At 39.8% G+C, this 18,943-nt stretch overlaps 3 protein-coding genes across 4 annotated transcripts in view; 1 reads left to right on the top strand and 2 right to left on the bottom strand.

The window, feature by feature from the left end:
• Window positions 1-4,698, top strand: part of WWC2 (WW and C2 domain containing 2) — an 84,623-nt gene extending 79,925 nt beyond the window's left edge. Inside the window, exons 22-23 of one of the 2 annotated variants that reach the window (XM_065736535.1) lie at window positions 2,311-2,438; window positions 3,770-4,698. In XM_065736535.1, coding sequence (XP_065592607.1) covers window positions 2,311-2,438; window positions 3,770-3,836 — 195 coding nt within the window. In that variant the 3' untranslated portion in view covers window positions 3,837-4,698. Of the gene's footprint in view, window positions 1-2,299; window positions 2,439-3,769 lie in introns of those variants that run through there. The other variant, XM_065736536.1, reaches the window with a different exon arrangement.
• A 2,542-nt stretch (window positions 4,699-7,240) lies between these two features.
• On the bottom strand, window positions 7,241-7,897 carry LOC136048422 (claudin-22-like). Its single transcript, XM_065736073.1, has one exon. The coding sequence runs from the start codon at window positions 7,895-7,897 to the stop codon at window positions 7,241-7,243; it is 657 nt and encodes a 218-aa protein (XP_065592145.1).
• Window positions 7,898-9,088: 1,191 nt separating this feature from the next.
• Window positions 9,089-9,742, bottom strand: LOC136048421 (claudin-22-like). Its single transcript, XM_065736072.1, has one exon. It carries the CDS (start codon window positions 9,740-9,742, stop codon window positions 9,089-9,091), a length of 654 nt encoding a protein of 217 aa, XP_065592144.1.
• Between the last annotated feature and the right edge of the window lie 9,201 nt (window positions 9,743-18,943).

Here is an 18,943-nt window from a genome sequence, read left to right as displayed (position 1 = left end):
TAAATATTAGCTCGGGAGCTGAGAAAGACATATGGCCAGTGACATGCAGAAAATTAATTAATACACTACCAGCTGCAGATTGCAAATGTATGTTTACTAACTAATAGGAAAAACAATGTTTATAGGTTAATCCCATTTTGAAATCTTTGACATTTTGGAGTTGGGGGCTGAAGTTAACAGCAGTACAAGCTGACTGCAGGTGTCTTAAAATGGCATTCCTTCATACAAACACTGGAGTACATTTCAGCAGATGCAGGGTACTGCTATCTGCTGGAAGTGGGTTTCCATTAATAGCATGAAGCTGACAATGTTTCTGCATTAGTTGGTTCTGTTGTTTGGGAATCCACCGGGCTGAGTTCAGATCTGGAGACATGAATTCCTAACTTTCAAACCAAATTAGAAGATGGCTGTTTCTGGCTCGGGCATGTGTTTTCATTTGAGGTAAGAGACTAGCATTTGAGTCTGTGTGCTTAAAGTTTAGCATCAAAAATAAGCTTGCAAGCAACTTTAAGAAATGCTTAAGAACATGAAGTGCTTCTGTTAAATTTTGATGGCTGACAAAACTGAAGGTGCAGTAAATGACCTCTGTGTGACCGTCCCTACAGCCTAGGAGTGAAGGTGAGTGCACACACAAGGTGCAATTGCCCGGCCTTGCATGCCATGCAGAATAAGGGTGATAAGGCATGTGTTAAGGAACCTAAGAGCCCAGATGAGTACCCACTGAAAAGGAGCTGCTTTTCAAATTACTGGGTGTTCAATACCCTTGGAACACTTAAAAAGCAGAACAAAAAAAAAAAAGCAGCACTCAATAGCAGTTTGCCACCATGATGGTGTTGGCACAGCCCTGACGGTGCTGATGATGTGACAGTGCTCGCTAAACAAGTCTGTAATAGAGGCAGCGATACTGAACTGTGGGAACACTGTAACTCAGTGGTGGGCATTCATGTCAAGAAAGATCCTTCACCTCTTGCACCAGACGGTGTTTCTGCCTTGGCTTTGACACTGCCACAGTGCAAAGGAGTTGTTATCCACATGCAAAATCTGTGTATTTTAAGCAGTTTAAATGAACCTCTCTGCTAGGACTATGACTTCACTACCATTAGGACTGAGAGGGCACTGATGGCTATCACCAGCAAGAACTTCTGAGATAGAAATCAGTGTCCATGGAGCCAAGACGCCCCTTGGGAGCTCTCATCTTTCACCTGTTGTTTATTCCAAAGCTCCCGTACCCTGCAGTGTTTATTAAGGGATTCATAGGATAAGAAAAAGGCTATCCCTAATCTGATTTTACAGAAGATGCTAAGACGTATCCTTTGTATTCAAAATGCTGTTATCTTGCATCTACCCTTCTACCAGTTTGGTTTTAATCCCTTATTAACATCATAAAGGAAGATAAGTGATTGTATTTCCCATAGTGCTGTTGTATAGTTGTATGGTGCTGGAAGTTTGATTTCAGTGGATTTAGCATCAACTTAACCCGATTTTGGGTTATGCCCTCAGTGCCTGCCAAGCATTTTAATAGTAGAAGACACTGATGTGAAAAATGCATTCCAGAGAAAAACAATTATTTTAACGCTTTGTTTTCCCCCCAGTCCACGACACAGTAAATATTGTAGCATTGAAAATATTTTCTTGCATACACTTAGAGAACATCTCCAAGCTGAAGTGCATACTAACATTAGACTTGCAGTTGGGTGAAAGCAGTTGGAAAGGATGCATCTTCAGTCCCTCATGTTTCTTTCAGACTACTGCACCCTGACAGGGCTTTCTTTTATACATCTGAGTAATTGACTAATATGGTTTCTCTTTACAAACAGATGTTTTTAATTAAAACAGTTAAAAGTGTGAGAGTTCACAATCACTAACTTTGCAAAGAAGGCTATCAAAACTTGGATGTGTATTTTGAGATGCTTTTTTTTTTTAATTTGACATTTCATATTAGGTACAGACAGCTTTCTGAAGAGCTTGCTTTAGGAAATAAAACTGTTTTATGTGGAAATTACTGTCTCCTAGTATTAAAAAGACATTTTGTTTGTACAAATGTAGGCATCGTCTAACTTTAGTCATATGAAATACCTCAACAAACCACACAGCACCTAGTAACCACCTGTGATTGGCATGGTTTGTTCTATTTATTCATTCACTTTTAGAAAATGCTGTTATCTTATTTAGTGCCCCCTGCTTTGGCTCGTGATATCAGTTCTCTCTTCTTGTGTAGAGATTTTGCTTGACGCAAGAATTTGTCATTTCTGAGAAATAAGCAGTTGCTCATTACTAGCAAAATATAGTTATTTCACAGTTATTTTACAGGCTGAACAGTCGAAAGAAGAGCAGAAGCAAGGTTTAAGTGCTGAGAAACTGATGAGGAAAGCTTCCAAGGACGTATGCCGGCTACGGGAGCAGAGTCAGAAAGTGCCACTACAGGTGCAGTCATTCAGGTAGGGCTTTTCATGCTCTTTTTAGTGTAGTTAAGTAACATTAATTTTTCCAAATATAATCAAACATGCCCTGTAATAGTAGTTAAAAAAAATCCTGACACCTTTGAATTTCAAGAAACATCACACTTTTCAGAGGACTGGGTAACCTGCTCACGTGACAAAGGCAGCAGTGTGTCTGAGCAGCACTGAGCAGCAGTGATGGTGAGGAAGCAGGGTGAAGTTTCTGACCACTGAGGGCTACATGTGTGCCCGTTGCCGAGGCTCTGCTGACCCACAGGCCAACAGGAGGCTTTCAGGTTTGAGAGGTGCACACTGGCTTATGCTGAGTGAGAATACCACACAAATTGCTTCAGGTACCTCCTGCTGTTCCTGTGACCAAAAGGAGGGAAATGCAGATCTCCCATAAATACAAGTCTTGAGCAAGGCAAAAGTACTGATTAATCAGTTTCCAGATGTATACAATTCTACTTTTCCTTTAGAGGAGGTTTGTTTCAGGCACTAGACTTCACCAATAATGATCCTATCCTCCCCCTGCAAGAAGGATATAGTAAACCTCCCTCCTTCTCTGTCTTTGGATCACCACAGCATTAGCCCAGGAATCCACTTTATGAAGTTCATTTTTACTGTGTTACTGTTAGCAGACAGAATTGAAGCTCAGACAGGGAAAAACATGGTTTAGTCTGTTGGACAAATAGGCATCTCCTGTGGCCAAATAGTACTCAACCTATTAGCTGGGTTTGGTATAATGATGTGGCCTCAAAGACAAATCACGTACACAGGCATTCTGAAGCTCTCATGAAGAATGTCTCTTCTGAGTTTTGATCTGTGAGCCCTCGCTATTTATCATCTGCTTCTGGAAGACAGGCACATATGAACTTGTTATGCTTCAGTAATGTCTCAGTTCATAGGAGACAAATGGTAACAGTGGAAGCGACTGCACGATGGAATGACAATTCTGCTTCTTGCCCAGACCTAATTTTTAAGTTTTCTTTTTTTCTTTTCAAAATTCAGGATAAAATGCTTTGTTTTTGTCTACCCCCCCACCCCCAAAAAAAAGTATGACTGAAAATGGAGCCATTAGAGCAATATTTCAGTTGTGTCCTTGCAGTTATTAGCAAAACATTGACTATCAGAGCTGCTTTTACATGAATGTGCTTAAGAAGGAAATTATATCAGAATGCTCTGGCAACCACAGTTGTAAATAAATTCAGTGTATTTTTCCAAGCCTATATCTTAAAAAACTATGCTGCAACATTAGCAACTCCACAGCAGATGACATTAGTCATTCCATAAATGGTAAAATACTAACTTGTTTTATTTGGTGATTTCAGGGAGAAGATGGCTTATTTCACAAGAGCTAAGATCAGTATACCAGCCCTTCCAGCTGACGATGTATAATTATGCATTTTCATTCAAGTGTTTTTTCCACTGCTCATCTTTTTTTTTTTCAGATGAACGTCATAGTTCTAGTAACCTGCTTTTACAGCTCTTCTGTTTTACACTCAATATTGATGCGTTTATTTGTAAAATACAGCAAATTGAATTGTTGTATGTCTACAAAAATGACAAAAAAAAAAAAGGAAAACCAAAGTAGATCATTTTGGTATACTGATGCTGATTTTGTACAGTTTGTATGTATTGCATGTGTTTTTATTTTGTAAAGATGGAACAAAGGAACAAAGGCAGTACTAAGCATGTATCCTGTTGAACCGCACTGTGCTGAGAATTATTACGTTCAACAGAAGATTGTTTATCTTTTCACTATTTTCATGTGAGCAGACTGTGAAGATGGCTGTTTTGCCATGCAATATTTTTGTACAAGAGTGTGACTTTTGTAGTTTGAAGTTAACTACAAGCGTAAGCGTCTTTCCAAAACATCAAGGCTGCCTCACAACAGCTGCTAATTAGATTCATCACCCACATTGGAGTTTTGTTTCTGAAAATAAATTTCTTCTGTTCTTGTTTTGTAATATTGTGTAGGGAGAGACAAAACTCAGAGTTAAGTTTTGTGAATGTACAGTACTTTAACCTGCACTAAAAGGTTTCTTGCATCTGTGGGAGAGTGGGGGAAGACAAGGCAGACAAGTAACACTAAAGACTTCCTACGAGACTACCAAAAGGGCAGCTGCTTTCTAAACTGGAAGCTGAATCAAATTTGTAATACCAACAGTGAAACCAGAATAGTTATATCTACTGTACATTTAGAGATGAGTTGGTCACTATTAGTCTTTTGACCTAGAGGCTGCCTTATTGCCAGCTAGGAGAAATAAAAGAGCTCTTTAGGTTTACAATTATGAAGATTTTATAGAAGTATTTGTACCAGGAGGAAAGTTTGTCCTCCCGGTAACCGAGATATCAGAAGTTTGTTGGTGAAGTAAACCCTCTCTGAAAAAGTAAAGATCCTGACTAGAAGGCTTCATATATTTCAGTACAGTCGCATTTTTAAAACATGCGGTTGACTCTGTGTGATTACAAAATACATGTGGACAGCACACATCAGATAGGTTTTACCAAAACCAGCCTGCTAGGAAGAAGCATCACCTGGGATTATTCTGTTAGAAGTCCAGAGTGTTAGATGTGCATGTTTACACAGCCCTGTCTTGGTGAAGCAGATGGGTTTCTGCTTCTGTGTTGGACTCTGCAAGTAGGCAGAAGTGTAGAGAGCAATATTATTTCATTTTCTGCATAGTATGTTGCACTCAGATGCTTTTAGTTCAGTGTATAAAGTTTTCTTCCCTGAGCAGCAACCCACATATGCATGATCTTAATCTCTCAAAAGGGTTATTACTGGTGAGAAAATGGAAGTGAATAACTAACATCATGGTAGCAGCTGTCTGAAATTCGCAGTGACAATTCTGTGATGAGAGGTCTGTGCAAGCCTTACCCAAGGGCTTCCTTATGCACAAACACCTCAGTTCACTTAAACGTATAGTGAAACGTGCTATTTTGGGCAAGATGACCGGTTAAACATCATGTATGAATGCCCCATGTGTTTTTTCTTGGTTGGGTTTAAGGTGACATGTCTGAAAGGTCAATTTAAAAACAGAAAACAAATCTGGAATTATTTAATGTAGAGGTGAAATGAAGGTTGACAGTTTCAACTTCTCAATTTGATTATATGTTTGTAGAATGATGTTTAGAGGTGTACTTCGTGATTTTTCTTTTATTTATTTACAGTCTTATTTATGTTGTGTTTAATATAGTTCAGTTCTGGCCATAAAAATATTTCACATACGATGCTATTGTGAAAAGTATTTCGAGCTGTCTGAATACTTGCCAGGTTATCAGGTTTTCCTCACGTGTTGAATTTTTCATAAAAGTATTATCGTATATTTGTAAGCATGGAGTAAGGCCAAAATGTAGGGATTGCTGGCCTTAGCTCACAAAACTCATTTCAAAGTGTGCCTCATTTTCCAAATTGGTAAAGTTGAACGTATTTATAGGCAGCTTTAAAAAAATAAAAATTAAAAAAAAAAAAAGCTGAATTGATAAATAAATTTAAATTATCTGACCTCAAAACACTCAATAGAATAAGCTAACACATACAAATAATCCTGTCAGTTTACAGTTACAGATATTACTCGAAGTAGAATTTACTCTGCACAGCAGGGTGTAACATGCAATTAGTTCTGTTTCCAGGTACCACTATCACTGCGGTTGCAGATATAAAAATCTAAATATTACTGGTACAAGAATATTTAACCAAATGAGCAAAGGTTAGGAAAAAAATTGTAATAGAACACAAATCAAATAAGATTTTTTTAAAATATTGTAATGTTTATGCTGTATTAAATATTAAATGCTCAGGACTGAACTAAATATTTAATCAGGTTATATTCTGAATGTGGTTCTGTTCTAATTTTGTCTGTAAAAGTATGCAAATACATCACGTAGATTAACTTGTCTCTGCACTTTCCATGTGTTTCAGTGATTGAAAAATACATTTTTTTAACAAAGTTCTTTTCCAGACCAGTGTTTTGTTCCATTTTTATTGCTGTTCTACGTCTTAGTAGCAGCCATCTGTTTCTACAAAGAGCATATAGATTTGTCAATGTAAAATCTTTGCAATTTATACAAAGTTCACATCAATCACTGACAAGTCTTAGGATAAGTTATAAAGAAAATGATGCATACACTTGAAGTTCGTTCTTTACGTTCATTAAATAAAAGCTGCAATAGCAATGAGCACTCTCCACCAGACAGCATCTTGTTACTGTTCAAAAATACTGGCTTTCCAGAGAGTGTGTATGGTTGTGCTGGGATATATTCAGTTGTATATTCACACACACATACACGCCCTTGATGGAGAATACTGCATTAGGTGACATTGAGGGAGCAGTTAGTTTAGACTTGTGTAAATGAATAAAGGTCCATGGAGCTTCATTTGAGGTTATGTTTTGTGTTAGATTTTTGTAATGTACTTTGAACTGGCACTGCAAACTGTTTCAGAAATTTAGGGCTTCTGCTATTTAAAAGTGTCAAGTCTCCATGCATGCCTAGAGATCCACAATTTTTTACTCATTTAACATGAAAGAACAACAACAACACAGTCAAGCAAACAAACATAAACACACCACAGAGAACACTGCAATTGATCAGATTTTGAAGAAAAACAATAGTGACTTACATTAATTGATGAGCTACGACAATCTAATTAAAATTGAAAGTAAGTAGAAATTAAGTGAACCATACTGTAAGTAATAATCCCTCCCCAGTCTTGTAAACAGCAGGCAGTCTGTTCATCAGCCTTTTCTTACTGTAACGCAAGACTAAGAAATCCAAAACCCTAGTGTGTACCCTTTTTAAAGTCTTCTATTTCCAGATTCCACCTGTTGACGGTTGTCTTGTATATCTGCCATTGTATACTGTTCTGGTAATTGATGTTCAGATGATAAGAAGATTGTCAAGAGGAGCAGAGAGCCTCCTAGAATTATAAAAAAGCCACCAAACCAACCACTGAACAGTGCATCCCCTATTTCCCATCTGGGCACGATCTCTGGGATCACTTCATCCCAAAATTCCTGGATTATTGTATAGGCAACCCAGGAAACAGGAACTAAGACCAGAACTCCAGATATCCACATGAGTACTCCTCCAAGTAGTAACAGCTGTTTCTTTAGCTTCTGCTCTGTATCCTCTATCTTTAGGCAGTCCAAACCAAGGCTAGAGATGATGAGGCTCAGAAGTCCTAGTCCGTTTGATGTAGATACTAAAATCCTGGAAATCCTGAATTCTATGGGCAAAGCTAGGAAAGAATCAAAGTCTTTACACTGTGTTCCTCCTACGTCTTGGACTACACATGTTTGCCAGAGTCCCATAGTCCAAAGCTCCAGTTCATTTAAGTCTAAGCCGAGGTTCTTCCAGTCTGGTAAGTAGTTACAGGTACCAGTTAAAATCCATCCTATTACAGACAATAGCAATCCAAACCACTGTAGCCTGTGTCTGTGGACCAAGTCCATTTTTAGCAGTCAAAGAAGCACTGAACTGATTGCTTTTGAAAACAGTATTCTGCACATACTGAACACTGTCAAGTGTTAAAACAAAGCTTTATAAAGCTTGAAATACTCCTCCCCCTCCAGCTTTATGTTACCTGGTTCCATGTGCAGCATTTAGGGGATAAGGAAATAGTGTGGTAAACCACTAATTGAAGGGTGTGACCACAGCTAGGCTCACCTTTCATTAGTCTGTTAATAGTTGGTTTTTAGTTATATAGTTTGCTTTTCATCTATCTGCTAGAGCACTGAAGCGTTTCTGTGAATTTTGGTATTTCTTTGTTTTTTATAAGAACCACAAATACGAAGTACTTTAATATCACATCGATACGTTCCTACTTAAATAAAGCTCATCCTAATTGTGGCCAGTTAAATATCATCTCCCTAGAGGTTCTACATTGAGAATGCGTTGCTATAGATGAACAGAGCCTAAGAAGCATTTGATAGGATGCACAAAACCTCAGTACCTGCATCAGAACAAGGCAGCATAAGTTTTGTTTTTTTTTCTCTGAGCCTATTTTTGGTGCAAGTATGCAGATGCCAAAGTTGCGTGAGCGTTTTTATGTGCTAAGTTGAGATTGCAAACACATCTTCTTGGGTACAAAGCACCACATCCTAATATCCCATGCACAAAAAGACATCTGCAAATCATGGTAGCATTTCAGAAATCTGCAGTTTGCTTACCACAGTTTGCTGGTCCACAAAAGCAATCTGAGGCAATGCATGCATGTAGAGCATTAACAATGTGGAAAAAAGTTCTTATGTCACTGCATTAGGCAAGTAGAAAATTGTGCCAAGGAGTCAAGCTTTGGGGCTCAGTCAATTGGTTTCATATGAAAAGGCAGCTTATTTTGGTTAAAAGCCAACATGCCACGGAACATGCATATTTGTTTTCAGAATTTTACTGTGCAGTTGAGAAAACAAAAACACCTTTTCTACATAGTCTATGAAAAATAAAGTTCTGTGAAACATTATAAATCGTTCTGCTGGTGAGAAAATACACCATTTTCAGGTACCAGTTACGGAAAAAACATTAAGTTTAGGAAATGAGCTAAGTAACAAAGAGGCCTTTGAATTACTACTGGAACAAGCTTCTGGCTTGCACTAGAGTTTGGAAAAGATAGAGCAGTCTTTCTGTCCTACTTAAAACCTTTGGTTTTAAGGCCTAGTTTCAGTTTCCAGGTGTTGACACTGATCTTGCTGTTCCGTTACTGCGTAATGGGCTGAAGATGGATGGAGTTCAGTTGAACAGATTGTGCAATTAAGTAGGGATCCTCCTAGTAAAAGACAAAATCCAGCGAGCCAGCCAACAAATAACGCTTCCCCAAAATCCCACCTGGGAACAATATCTGGTATATTCTCATCCCAAAATTCCTGGACTGTGGAGTGGGCAACCCAAGAAACCGGGACAATAGCTGTAATCCCCGAGATCCAGAAGAGCATTCCTCCAAACAGCAACAGCCGTTTCTTGTGATCCTGTTGCCTTTCTCCAATTTTCAAACAGTCCAACCCAAATCCTGAGAACAAGAGGCCCAAAAGCCCCAATCCATTGGAAAAAAACATCAAAATCCTAGAAATCCTGAGCTCCGGAGGCAAAGCTAAGAAAGAATCAAAGTCCTTGCATTGCATTCCCCCTTCTTCCTGGACAACACAAGCTTGCCAGAGTCCCATGGTCCAGATCTCCAGTTCGTTCAGTTCCAAGTTAAGATTTTTCCACTGAGGTAAATAGGTAGTGAGACAGGATAGCACCCATCCCAACAGAGATAATAATATGCCACTTAATTGCACCACTGGTCGATAAACCAAGGCCATTTTAAGAGTAGTCCTAAAAGCTTGAGGAAGAAGGTTGCCCTGGCGGTTCTGTAACAACTGCTGTCTTGAGTGGTGGTGGAAGCTATGATGATTTTAGTTCTCTGCTGCCCCAAATATAAGCCCTTGCTATTAACCCTTTCTAAGCTCTCAAACACTTTTTTGTTCTTCACGAATATAATGTTTCACATAAAGGATGAAGGACTTCACTAAACCATGAGTTAGGCTTTCCGATAAGGATTTGATCTGTTACCTTCCAATTTGCTTGGTAAAATTATATCCCAATGCCTGATGATTACAAGCCTGAGGATGAACAAAGAAGGCTCTATGACCCCTCACCCTAAAATACAACAGAAATCTTTGTGCTTCGATACGGATTAATTAGATTTTAAGTGGTGATAAAAAGTCAGCTCTGTGCGCAACAGGACTTCATTGTAATAGCTAAATTTGAGATTTCAGGGATGTAAATCAAGGCCTTGTAAAGAAAGGTAGACTGTTTGCCTATAATCTTTATTCTTAGACTTCCTCAACATACATAACAGCTTATCTTCCACTGCCCCGTTTTATGTCCCCAGCACTGTAAAAGACACTCTGTAAAAGATCCTTACGTTTCACATTTTCTACATTCATTTCTTCTAAAATGGGCTTTGTTTTGACTGACTCTTAAGGGGAAAAGGAGACGGGTATGGTCAAAGCACTGTAGAGAATGAAATCCTAGACACCCCTCTACCATAATGAACTCAGGCAGATCACCAGATGGTGTAAGCTGTACCTGCCTCAGGACTTCAGCAACACCACGGTAGCAGCTTACACCAGCCCAGTGTCCCCTTTCCTAGAACCCATGTCCCAGATGGCACAGAGCATACACACCGTGTCTGACAGCTTTTGGCACTCAGTGCTTCTTGGGCCAGGGAATGTCTAGTGCCTTTCTGATCAAAGCAAGATATCACTATGCCATTACCCGGCTAGAAAACCATGTTTCTTCCTGCAGTCATGTTAGCTATACTTGTGCTTGTCTACTGGGTCAGCAGCGATAAGATCTGTCCACCATTCCCCCTGCACATATCACAAGATAAGCAGTGTAAACACATGCACAACCCAAAGATTCTATCCAGTCTTGCCTCCAGTTGCTAGTCGTGGCAGTATACCAAATCAGACAAATATCTGTATTTTAATTTGCAGTTGTTCAAAATAGGCTGAGGTGATAGAAGAGCCTAACACTGCTTTTGAAGGCTTCCAAAATCCTGAAAGGTATCATTAAGAATCTTAGCTGTGAGGAAAATATCTTCCTCATTTCTGAGTTACTCTGAGTTGATTTGTAGTCTTTGCAATTTTACTGCCACAAGCTGTGAAAAGCCAACACAAAGATAGATGATGTATTTCCCCTTAGCTTGAGTACCAGCCCAGCCATATGACTTACACCTGGTCAAAAAAAATTACCACACACGAGTCGTAATCACCGAGGATATTACTGACAACACAGGGAACAAATTGATGCAAGCAAGGCTCTACTTTTGGCCAACTGGTAGGCATAAGAAATTAAAAAAAAAACCTTGCATTCATTCAAACTCCAGATTGCACTTTTAGATATGACAGCGTGGTTTCTCTCTCCATTTTTGTGTTCAGAGAAAGAAAACTAGTTCTGGAAACCATCATGACATTCAACGAGAAACTCCATAATGCCATTTGAATAATTTTTCAGATAAACAAGCACTCTTCAGGAGTGCTTCTGCTCATTCAGGAGCCACATGCTTATTTGACTTTTAAATCACAGTTACTGCCAATTACTGGCAGCCAGTCGCACTTCCCTCGTCTATGAACCCTTAGCGTTTTCTTCCCTGCTGTTAATTCCAACTGTCAATACAGTGTAAAAGCACAAGATCAGGCACATGAAGTCCATTCATTCTGCTAATGTTGACCATAGCAGCAGCAGTATGCCAGCGTTCATGTTTTAGTGGTCAGAAGCACTGAGTCTGCAGCATCAGTAAGATTTGCCAATTCAGCTCTGCAATTTACTGTCAACCCCACAGCAATTTAAGGGAAGCAAAAGCTTCCTTATACCGCTCTGTTCAAGATTATGAAAAAATCCCTGTTTCTCCCAGTGTAAAATAAATAAATAAATGAAATGAAATGAAATAAAAGATAGGTAAGGCTTGCCTTGTTGCCAGGGTAGTGACAAGGTCTGAAATGTCTCAACTTGAAACTTGCTCAGTAAGCTCATGAACAAACAAAAGAACTTGTAGCTGAACCAAAATTATATAAATTCTCCTATCTTCTTTTACGTATTTCCTCTCTACCATTACTCACTTATTTCTCTCACATTTAGAAGACGTCACATCCCCAGAAGGATTTTATTTGGTCAATTTGTGCCTGCACAGAAGGTAACATCCTGGAGTTACCACAAATCCTAGAGGTTAGAACTGGGGCGTGCACAGCAGCCACATCTCGAGCACTTCCATCTGTGCCCTGACTCTGCTAAGCACCAGCTGAATGACCTTCTCTGTCACTGAGTCCAGAACTCCCATCAGTGTCTGCCCTACAATTCAGAGTAATCTGAAACAAACTCTGCACGCTGTGATGCAGGAATGAATGACAGTAACACAGCCCAGAACACCAGTGCCTGCAGTGGTCCATTCAAACACAGTGGAGAGGGCCACTGCTGCCAGCCAGTATGGCACGGCCACCCTCTGGGCACCCACAGCTGGTGTCACGGGGTGAGTGCACGTGGCTGTTTCAGCAGTCAGTTCTGTGAGACGTTAAGCTTTCCTCACTCTCATTACAGTCGATGCCCATGAACCCATCGCACAGGACACAATTGGAGCCCTACAACTTCTATAACAGTTTTAAGTGCTGGAGATTAAACCATTCCCTCCAACCAACTCCAACCACAGACAAGACTAAATTTTCACCAATCTAAAGCGGAATGGGGATAATCAGCATGCATATTAGATTTTGCAGGTGAGTGCAATACATTATTTTTTCCCCATTACACATTTTCAGGCTGAAGACACGGATTCCAATTCATACTGCAAATATATGTTTTCTTTCATAAGTTCATAAGTTCATAAGTTCATAAGGTTGGAAAGGACCTATAAGATCATCTAGTCCAACCATCCTCCTATCACTATCTCTACCCAACTACTAAATTAAGTCCTTAAGCACCTCATCTAAACGCTTCTTGAACAGCGCTAGGGATGGTGCCTCAACCACTTCCCTAGGCAGGCCATTCCAGTGCCTGACCACTCTTTCAGAAAAGAAATGCTTCCTCAGGTCTAATCTAAATCTTCCCTGGCGCAACTTGTGGCCATTCCCTCTCGTCCTGTCATTACTTATCAGGGAGAAGAGGCCTACCCCCTCCTCACCACAACCCCCCTTCAGGAAGTGGTAGAGTGCAATAAGGTCTCCCCTGAGCCTCCTCTTCTCCAGACTAAACAATCCCAGCTCCCTCAGCCGCTCCTCATAAGACTTGTGCTCCAGGCCCCTCACCAGTTTTGTTGCCCTTCTCTGAACACGCTCCAGGGCCTCAATGTCCTTCTTGTAGTGAGGGGCCCAAAACTGAACACAGTACTCGAGGTGCGGCCGCACCAGAGCTGAGTACAGGGGGATGATCACCTCCCTGCTCCTGCTGGCTACACTATTTCTAATACAGGCCAGGATGCTGTTGGCCTTCTTAGCCACCTGTGCACACTGCCGGCTCATGTTGAGCCGAGCATCAACCAACACCCCCAGGTCCTTTTCCTCTCTACATTCTTCAAGCCATTCTGCCCCAAGCCTATAGCATTGCATGGGGTTATTGTGGCCAAAGTGCAGGACCCGGCACTTGGTCTTATTGAACCTCATCCCATTTTGCTCAGCCCAGCTGTTCAGCCTATCCAAATCCCTCTGAAGGGCCTCCCTACCCTCAGGCAGTTTGACACATCCTCCCAGCTTTGTGTCATCTGCAAACTTACTGAGGGTACACTCAATTCCCTCATCTAGGTCATCAATAAAGATATTAAACAAGATGGGCCCCAAAACTGACCCTTGGGGGACACCACTCGTTACAGGACGCCAGCTGGACTTAACTCCATTAACCACTACCCTCTGGGCACGGCCCTCCAGCCATTTCTCCACCCAGAGAAGAGTGAACCTGTCCACACCACGGGCTGCCAGTTTCCTTAGGAGAATACTGTGGGAGACCGTGTCAAAGGCCTTGCTGAAGTCCAGGTAGACTACATCAACAGCCTTTCCCTCATCTACCTGTCTGGTCACCCAGTCCTTCTATGACTTTAAAAGCTTTAGCACTACCCTAACTCTTCTGGGAACCTCGTGGCCAGAAACAGTTACCCTAACACTTTAACCTTTACAAAGCCATGTAGCCCACACAGTTAACCAAATATTTTATGTTTGGGATATGCAGAAAGAAATATCAGGTGCAGAACTTCAGGAGCAGATTAGAAATTTAATCCCACAAAAGCTGCACACGTACTACTGTAAGAGAGTGACTCTTTCCTACACTTCCAGTTCCTATGTAAGACATAAGCATGTTTAATATTGAGGGTCTGTTTATTCTCCTCCAGCAGTTCAAAAGCATTGAAGGATCAGTGTCTCCAGTAGCATTCTGTAGACACTGCCATCATTTATCCTAATTCTGAAGATCGAATTTAAGATAAGAAATCAGGTACCCTAAATATTTTTTGTGGCTTATTTAAATATTGAATATTTTCATGAACCATTTATGGGTTCAAATTTCCATCCTATGATTCATATGCAAAAGATGGGAACAAGAACCAGCGTGTAGATTTTTGTATAATTAAAAAAGCCAAAAAAAAAAAACCAAAAAACACCAGTGCCAGAAGACAGCAAGGTAGTGCCATCAGCATCTTAATACATATGAGTTAGTTTATTGTGCTTGGCAATCTTGTGCCTTCTGCTTTATTACTTGACCTGGAAGTTGTGGGAGTTAGCATCTTCTTATCCAGTTGACATCCCATTTATTTGTAATACTACAGCATCTTTTAGTTTTGCATTTCCAGTGTGCCCTCCCGTGAAATAAACATCTAGTATGTGGACTTAACTCTGTCTACATTTAAGTGAAATTTGGTGTCAGGGCCAAAAATATTTACATTGATGGATCTTAAAATTTCAGAGTGCTTCAGAGAGCATCACAGTAGAAAGAGAAACACTTCTGTCTGAATAATCACCTACTTGCTTCCAGATACTGACAGTCATCGACATGGCAACAGAGCGATAGTGGCTGTATTACAGCCTGTTAGTGAAGCAGGTAGACCTGAATTTTATTTATTACTGAATTGTTACTATTCTCCATTTAAAAAACAAGTCACTTCCAACTTGTCTCGAACACTGAAATTACACTACCAATCAGACACACCCTCAAATAGAAAATCCAGTGCATGTACAGCATTAGTTGCTCACAACCACCTGAACCCTAGTGCAATTCACAACAGCAGCATTTAATTTTGAACACTTAAGAGCCATCACAAAAGCAGTGAAAAGAAGCAAAGCAGAGAGGGGATGGTTTCCATTTTGGAAGAGGAAGAGGAGCTAAACTTTTAAACACACAATTCATTTTATGAAAGCATAACGACACTATGAACATCTAACTCAAGAAGTGCTGATTTATGAGATTACATTATTTCCTTCAACATTTCATCTGGAGTGCCCCTTAGCAAATGCTAAGGTACTGTTCGAGCAAAGACGGTTTTGCACAGGGTTTGGCACATGGAGCACAAGACTGGAGTGAGGGCAGCAATGGTGAGAGCCTCGGTAAGAGCTTCACCTTTTGTAAAATTAATCAAAATCTTAGAAAGATGTCATGTAGGATTAATGGCAGTTGGACAAGATCTAGAAGAGAAAGGAACTGCAAGAGTTAAGCACAGCAAGGTGAAACTGTCTTTCTCTGCTTTAGGAATTTATTCAAAGGGTTGAAATGAGAGAGGGTAGATTTGGCATCATTATACTGGAAGAATAAAGAATGCTTTAAGGCTCTGTACTTCAACCTTTGCAGAAACTTTTCCATCACCATCCCAATTCAGACTTCAAAGCGAGGGCTGACTGAGTTAGAAAACTAGCCTTGTTCTTCAGGGAACTATTTTTAATGCACTGTCAATACAGGACATCACTGTAAGTATGAAAATTCATGTCACTTGAACAGTGATTTAAATGTGATTTCCTTGAATGATGGAAGACTAAGAAATTAATTTCTGAGCTGTGAAATATATAGGCTTCTTTATCATTATCCATCTCTTATAACAAGACTCCGATTTAATAGGCTGTTACATACATGTATTTAAACTATGCTCTTCATTTAACACCTGCAAACATTTATTATAATAAAAGCTTTCCTCAAGAACTATTTCTTATTATCAGTAAACTTTCAAAAAATTATTCGCAGCACTCAGTGGAATCTGCACTGGAAATTGTTTTTGCATAGCAACAAGGATTACAAAGATAATACAGATTTGTTAACTGTAAATTAGAAGACTGCATATACCTTTTAACATCGAGCAAACCTGGATGTGAAATGAGCCATGAGGATGCCAGACAAGTAAAGGAACTGAGGGGCACCGGTGGCATTTTTCTCATCTGCCATAACTGAGATCTTGGGGGATGAGGGAGAAGAAGCTGATCAAATTTACTGTGGTAGTTTGAAATAGTTATTTTTCATCAGACTGGTGTGAGTTAAACTGTTTTAAGTTCCAAAGGTGCAGGGAGCCAGAAGATACAGAAAGAGAATGCCTTTCCTATCAAGCAACTATTCTTGCTAATGCTGAAAAACAAGCTTTCCTTCTCTCACAAATGAAACCTTAATAAGTTTACAGTTTAAAGAGTTCCTGACATCCTGCCATTAACAAACTAAACCACTAATGTTTATAAGGATTACTGAAGACTTAGCTACTGGTATCTCCTGATATATTCACCTCTATCCCTCTGCTCCCTCTCACCTTCCATTCTTTATTAAAAATTAAAAAAAAAAAAAGAAAAGAAAAGTCAAAGTGTCTCTGCCTACTCAGGTTCCTTCAGGAGGACAGTGAGAAGGGAGTCAAAGAGACATTTCAGTGGCTACAAGACGGAATGATCTCTCTGAAGAAGAGATGAGTGCAGGGAGGGAAGGAGCAAGAACAGTCTCCTCCCTTCACTTTTCTGTGGCCTCCCACCAACTGCTGCTATCCAGCAGCATCCTTAGATGTCAAACACTGCCTGCAGAAGTGAAAAGGATGATGCAGAGAATACACTAACAAATATAACAGATGATATATTGCAAAATTTGGTATAGCTGAGATAGGTGAGACCACAGGAGTTCTGATTAATTCTGCCTCAGTGGATTCAGATAAAACCTGACTATGTTCCATAGCAGTCCAGAGAGAGTACCACTAAAGACCTCTAATATGATGCCTCTGCAATTATTATTTTCATTTCAAACAACCAATGATCACTACACATTCTGTGAAGTATCACACACTTTCTAAACATCACTTGCGTAGAGGTGAGGTATACATCTGTGCCATAGGTTCAGACATCTTAAACAGAGAACACTCTACCAGACATTAGACATTGAAGAAGCTTAGGTTCTGACTGCAAAAAAAAGCACTTGTGAAGATTACTACAATTGGTATTTCCCAACATAAAGACAATTTGTGTTCCCATGAGTAGACATCTGCTTTGAATTCTTTGGTTAATCACACAGAAGAACCTACTTCTTCTTTAACAGTATATCTTGCTGTGTACTGTGAAGAAGTGGCTATTCTGCAATGTACTCATGTCCTTGTATTATTTTGTACAAAATCACACATAGACAAAGGTTAGCAACTGCAAGAGTTAAAGAAACATATAAATCAGTCATGTTACTGAACTTAGAATGCATTTGCAAAGCTAAATTCACTAATATAAGAATGGCTGTAGGATACCAGGCCAAGCCAAAGTTCTGTCTATCCCAGTAGCGGGGCTAGGATGTGATAAGGATAGATTGATACTGTCTTCCTCCTGTAACATAAAGATCTCCTGAACGTGGGCTTCAAGTCTACATCATTATGTTTCCCCTTGAATTTGCCGGGTAATAACATACTGCATCTGAAGTATCTTACAACAGTAACTTTCACAGTTAACTTTCACCATGTATCGTTTTTTCTCCTTTTAGTTGTAAACATGCTGCTAGATCATTTTATTTGCTAGTCTCCAGCTCTTATATTAGGAAGTGAACCAGCATTTGTAAGTCATCACCTTAAAACTATTCATTTTCATACGTATCTTTTTAACACCCTTACACAGAGGTCTTCCCCATGCTGAAGAGTCCCAGTTTATTAAATATACAGTCTCCTCAAAACAGATAAAGAGTGGCAATCTCTCTTGCGGTGAGCCCACCTGCCCACTGTCAGAATTCTATGCAGCATGTACACTGCTGCCAGCTACTGTGCTGTAAGAGGAATTAATATGCGAAAGAAAGCCTCTCTTCTTTCACACCACTACCATTATGGATGTCACAGTCATTTTTCTGCTGATTGTACACTGTAGGACGAGAAGCAAATTCGTGCTGAAATCTCTCTTGAAGATGAAAATATTCAAGCACTGTCTTGTTAGTAGATTGATATGTTGGGAACTGCATTTTGCCATTTTGAGAAAACAACTCCAGCCCAAGAAATAAAATAGAAAAAAAAATAATCCTCTCAACAGCATTCTGCTTGAAGTCTAGTATCGTTCACTGTAAGATATGATCTAAAAATTGTGGAGACTTAGGGAGGTGTTGTGGTAGGTTTTTGTTTGGTTTGGTTTTGTTATTAAAGGAAATGTGCACTCCCAAGTGGATGTACAAATGAATTTCCTGAAGTATTCTGCCAGGTGCACAGATGGCATGAGATTAGGGAAGTGCTCCTAGCACCAAATGCACGATGATTTTTATAAAGTATAGGTTCAACAGTTGGGAGCAATGCATCTGTATTCATGTGAAAACCTTTATGCTCCATCGTACTCTCGTGCTTTCTCTTCACCTTATTATTGCTTCTCTGCAAGACAATGATCACAGAACTTGATGCAGTTGTGCTAGAGAGACAAATGGGACATTACATCCCTAAAGGAATGCCAGTGAACTTCTCTGTCTGATCCGCATCTGATTACAGGAACCACAACTCTCATGTACATGGCTGAGAGAAAGACAGAAGTTTGCTTAACCTTAAGAGTTCCCCCACAAAGACAGGATAAAGTTACACA

Source organism: Cyrtonyx montezumae, unplaced genomic scaffold, assembly GCF_038088225.1.
Source record: "Cyrtonyx montezumae isolate F1298 unplaced genomic scaffold, pur_monq_1.0 scaffold_2, whole genome shotgun sequence".
Classification (NCBI taxonomy): domain Eukaryota; kingdom Metazoa; phylum Chordata; class Aves; order Galliformes; family Odontophoridae; genus Cyrtonyx; species Cyrtonyx montezumae.
The sequence above is the reverse complement of the archived record's forward strand: the minus strand, read 5'-3'. Positions and strand labels throughout refer to the sequence as shown.

Bases quoted from the DNA above. Each gene is read 5' to 3' on its own strand.
- LOC136048422 (XM_065736073.1), bottom strand. From the start codon at position 7,897: ATGGACTTGGTCCACAGACACAGGCTACAGTGGTTTGGATTGCTATTG.
- LOC136048421 (XM_065736072.1), bottom strand. From the start codon at position 9,742: ATGGCCTTGGTTTATCGACCAGTGGTGCAATTAAGTGGCATATTATTA.